At 34.4% G+C, this 5,396-nt stretch overlaps 1 protein-coding gene across 1 annotated transcript in view; it reads right to left on the bottom strand.

Annotated features, from left to right (window-relative positions):
* Positions 1–2,742: 2,742 nt before the first annotated feature.
* Positions 2,743–5,396, bottom strand: part of LOC106475181 (spondin-2-like) — a 10,332-nt gene continuing 7,678 nt past the window's right edge. The window contains exon 4 of the mRNA XM_013935878.2: positions 2,743–3,229. Within this exon, the coding sequence (XP_013791332.1) occupies positions 3,024–3,229 (206 nt within the window). The 3' untranslated portion in view covers positions 2,743–3,023. The remainder of the gene's footprint in view (positions 3,230–5,396) is intronic.

Genomic DNA, 5,396 nt, shown 5'->3' with positions numbered 1-5,396 from the left:
AAATAATCTCTATTATTGAAGTTATGAATAAAAGCAAGTATGTTAATCAATAGACTCAAACTTGAGTTAAATAAGCTCTATTATTGAAGTTCTGAATAAAAGAAAGTCTGTTAATCAATAGACTCAAACCTGAGTTAAATAAGCTCTATTATTGAAGTTATAAATGTGAGCAGTAACTAGAATTTTAAGGACTAATCAAATCTTCTACAAGGGAAATTATTCCAAACGTAAATGGGGACAAAGCAACTGTAGACCGTATACCACTTGTAAGTGCAAATGTAATCTGTGGCAGAATCTCAGAAAGACACCGAGAATATTGCAGATACAAATAACAGGTAATGTTACATCACAATATTGATAAAGATAACAATGGACTGCTCTGCCTATATTGCTAAACGGATAAAGATAACAGTGGACTGCTCTGCCTGTATTACTAAACGGATAAAGATAACAGTGGACTGCAAAAAATATAATATAAAATAAATTTGTATTTCTTTATCTTCTCTACAAATTTTTGAAATATTACTTTCTTTTCATTATTCATTACGCAAACTAACCATTTTAAAAATAAACAATTAAGACTATTTGATGAACAGTTTCAGTTGTTCATCACACCATGTTAATATCACGTTTTGTTTACCAGAAAAGCCAACGAGGATCTAAGCTTATATTTTGGTTCATCTTTATCCATTTAATAATGGGCAGAACAGTCCACTGTTATCTTTATCCGTTTAGTAATACAGGCAGTTCTTGTGATCTGAAGTATATTACTTGTGTGTTCTTGTTATCTGAAGTATATTACTTATGTGCTCTTGTTATCTGAAGTATATTACTTGTATGTTCTTGTGATCTGAAGTATAGTACTCATGTGTTCTTCATGTTGAAAACTGTTTATGGTATATGTATTTGTTGAGAAGTCATTGATTGTAATTAACGGTATATTTGTATAATCTTCTTATATTTAATTAAGCTCTAAAAGCAACCGACCGGATTTTATTAATACAGAAACAAAATCTTAACAGCACACAAGTAATATACTTCAGATAACAAGAACACACAAGTAATATACTTCAGATCACAAGAACACACAAGTAATATACTTCAGATCACAAGAACACACGAGTAATATACAACCGATCACAAGTACACACGAGTAATATACAACCGATCACAAGTACACATGAGTACTACACTTGAGATCTCAAGAACACAACTAAATACTTTACTTCAGATCACGAGAGCACACAAGTAATATACTTCAGATCACAGGAACACATGAGTACCATACTCATCTCACAAGAAAAGAGCACACGACTGTAAAGTTCAAATCATAAGGACAGTGAGCACTGCACTTCAGATTACAAGGTCACGTGAGTACTGTATTTCAGATCACAAGGACCTTTACGTATATACTACAGGCCACACACTTAACTCTTTAGAATTATTTAATGTTGTTTTAAATCTTGCTAATTATTCTTCACAGTTTCGGTGATGATGACTTTCCTATAAAATACCGTGCATGACTCATCAGAACACAGCAAAACGTCTGTACAACTTCATGGTTGAACGTGTAAAGTGTGTGTGTTACATGACTAAATGACCTTAGCAGTTACTTCTAGTGTTTCCTGTTTCTGACACAAGGTGTTCGGTTTCCCTTTACGCTGTCATCCAAAGAGGATGACATGAAGAAGATATAGTGTATCCATGCAGTTCAAAAACAAGAGTTAAAAGCAATTAATAATAATATAACGTTGCGTTGTTGAATCGCTACTTTAGAGAGAAATACAAAATACGTATTAAGGCTTTTGAAATATAATTTTTACATTTGAGAAACCTTTCAAAAAAAGAAAAATAAATTCCAGAAAAAGGTTTTTATACTAAGTTGGTGAATGGGTAAAAACAAGAACAACATATAACAACGTAGAAAGTTAATAGTGTATTCATATATCACTAAAAACAATTTTTGAATGTATACAAAGTTTAAAATTCTGTTACCAAAAAAAAAATAGCATTTGGTGTTATATTTTGAAGATCAAAAACTGAAAACTAGGAAGCTGCTTTTAAATATTGCTCAGTGATTCATTGTTGAAAACTAGGAAGCTGCTTTTCAGATATTGCTCAGTGATTCATTGTTGAAAACTAGGAAGCTGCTTTTCAGATATTGCTCAGTGATTCATTGTTGAAAACTAGGAAGCTGCTTTTCAAACATTGCTCAGTGATTTATTGCTGAAAACTAGGAAGCTGCTTTTCAGATATTGCTCAGTGATTCATTGTTGAAAACTAGGAAGCTGCTTTTTAAACATTGCTGAGTAATTCATTGTTGAAAACTAGGAAGCTGCTTTTCAGATATTGCTCAGTGATTCATTGTTGAAAACTAGGAAGCTGCTTTTTAAACATTGCTGAGTAATTCATTGTTGAAAACTAGGAAGCTGCTTTTTAAACACTGCGGTTTGATTCATTGTTGAAAATTAGGAAGCTGCATTTTAAACATTGCGATTTGATTCATTGTTGAAAATTAGGAAGCTGCTTTTTAAACATTGCTGAGTGATTCATTGTTGAAAACTAGGAAGCTGCTTTTCAGATATTGCTCAGTGATTCATTGTTGAAAACTAGGAAGTTGCTTTTAAACATTGCTGAGTGATTCATTGTTGAAAACTAGGAAGCTGCTTTTCAGATATTGCTGAGTGATTCATTGTTGAAAACTAGGAAGCTGCTTTTCAGATATTGCTCAGTGATTCATTGTTTTCATAAAATGATTTTCAACATTTTATTCATTGTATTATACAAGTTATTACAATTTCTTATAGTTATTTTGAATGTACAGCAATCGCTGAAAGATACTGGATAGCTCCTGTGATCAACTACCACGTCTCCATTAGGCACTCTAGTGGTGAAGACCAGAAGTATGTTCTATTATATGGTGATTTATCTTGAAACTCTAGCAACATTTAGCTGTTTTGCAGTTTACAAAAATTGCTACCACAAAAGCATGACAATTTCCAGCAGTGCTGGATTAGAGTTAATCACCACATAAAATAGCCAGCACCCAATGGGCGACAGTTTCTAGCACTGCCACACCATCTGGTGGCGACCAGGTTGGGGCAAGGTTTTCCTCCACGTTTAGGACTTTTAATGATTTTTCTGATTTTGGTCATTTGTCCAAAGCCACACGATTTCGAACAGGCACTCCAGTTTGACCATTCGCTAACCTTGCAAGGTCGGGGTCGATCTAGGAGAAAATAAATAAAAAACCTCAAAAAATATGAAAAATAAATCAATCACGAATAGTTACGAAGGTGAAAAAACATAACACAATCATATATCTAAGCTAATTTGAAAGGCAAACAATCTACCTAAAGATAACAATTATAGCAGAGTAGTCTTTGTTTGTTAAAAATTACGTTTGTTTCTTTTTTTTAGTTAGATAACGTAGGCTGAAGTCACATGTAGCACTAGAGAGACTAATTATAATAAAAACAGAGGTTGAGTACGTTATACAACGAATTTGGAGTCTCGCCACGACATTATAGTCCATGTCGCCACGTACGGTTATGCTCTACCCGACGACAGTGCATCCTAACAATAACCCTGCAGTGTAGTTTTCACTGCAAGAGGCTTTGTCGCACGGCTGTCAGGTTAAAGGACATCAGTTATTTCTTCTCGCTTTCCATAATCTATCTAGTGAAACCAGGATGGCTATTTCTCACGTCCGTTTCAATAGTCCTATTGCACATAAATCCATAGGTGCTATGCCTGGTGACTTGGATAGCATGTCTTCTGATGGAATAGCATGAATATCCGTTTGATTATTCAGTTATTGGAGGTATATGATGGTTGAACGAATATGTCATGGAAGCATCTTCTCTTAGAGTGACTTGTGTCGTTTTTTCAGAGGAAGGCCCTTATTTATTATTTTGCGTGGTTGGCTTTTGCCACGGAATTTTCGTCGATATTCACCTGTTAAAAGAAGCCCCACTTTGCTTCTCGCAGTTGGGATACATCTTGTTTCAGGTCTTTTCTGGGTGGTCCTGGTGTCCCAAATTGATCCACCTTTGTTTTCTAATGCTATTAAGTACAAGGGATATCCCACCTTAGAAATTCTAAATCACCGATCTGAACAAATTTTCATGACCTGAGTGTGTGGATATTTTCCTTCGAAAATGGTGGATTCATACCATTTCTAAAGCACTTAATTTTCGGAGGCAGAAAATGATCTACATAGCGTCAAACAATACTAAAACGTAGTTCTCATACATACCGTTCTACGGCGACTTTATATTGGCTGCGGTTTGCATATTCAAAATCGTTTTGATAGAACGTATTCAGTCCTCAGTGTTACATGTGATTATGTGAGATTGAAGTTACAGAATAATGTGGCGATAAGCATGCTGAAACTTTTTTTTTAGCGTTAGTTCCCTAAGCAATTTCCGGGCTCCTTGTGTATATTCTAACATAGTTCTTTCTTCCTTAAGATTTCAATAAAAAATATCTATTGTGAGTGCTTAAGTATGCGTTTAAAAACCCTTTTCATTTATTCTCCTGAACTACCAACAAATATTTTAGTCAAAGAAATGTACCAAAAGAAAACAGATTTTGAAGATAAAGTTCTTTGGAAAACGTATTTTCGTCCAGTTGACAAAGAAAGGAGATTTGGAAAATATATATCAAAATAGGATAATCGTAAACTCTCTAAAACACGTGTGAACCTGGAACAGATGAAGCACAAGTGTATGGGAACGGTTAGTAATATACTGTAGACGAAAAACAAAGTGCACAGATATGCGCGCGCAGGTTGTACAAGACTGAGGAGACAAATGAAGTGTACTAAGTAGTTGAACATGAACTATTATATATACTACCGATATGTGTTAATAACTATTAGTAGACAATAGATACAGACATTTGTAAGTTTACAATAAAGAAGATGGAACATTTAGTGACAAACCATAGGTGTGAAACATTTAGTGACAGACCATAGAAAAATGTAGCGAAACATTTAGTGACAGACTATAGAAACATGTGGGAAACATTTAGTGACAGACCATAGAAAAATGTGCGAAACATTTAGTGACAGACCATAGAAACATGTGGGAAACATTTAGTGACAGACCATAGAAAAATGTGTGAAACATTTAGTGACAGACCATAGAAACATGTGTGAAACATTTAGTTACAGACCACAGAAACATGTGGGAAACATTTAGTGACAGACCATAGAAACATGTGGGAAACATTTAGTGACAGACCATAGAAACATGTGTGAAACATTTAGTGACAGACCATAGAAAAATGTGTGAAACATTTAGTGACAGACCATAGAAACGTGCGAAACATTTAGTGACAGACCATAGAAACATGTGTGAAACATTTAGTGACAGACCACAAGAAAAATGTGT

This window comes from Limulus polyphemus, unplaced genomic scaffold (assembly GCF_000517525.1).
Source record: "Limulus polyphemus unplaced genomic scaffold, Limulus_polyphemus-2.1.2 Scaffold8187, whole genome shotgun sequence".
NCBI lineage: Eukaryota > Metazoa > Arthropoda > Merostomata > Xiphosura > Limulidae > Limulus > Limulus polyphemus.
Note: the sequence above shows the minus strand (reverse complement) of the source record. Positions and strands in the feature narration are given on the sequence as shown.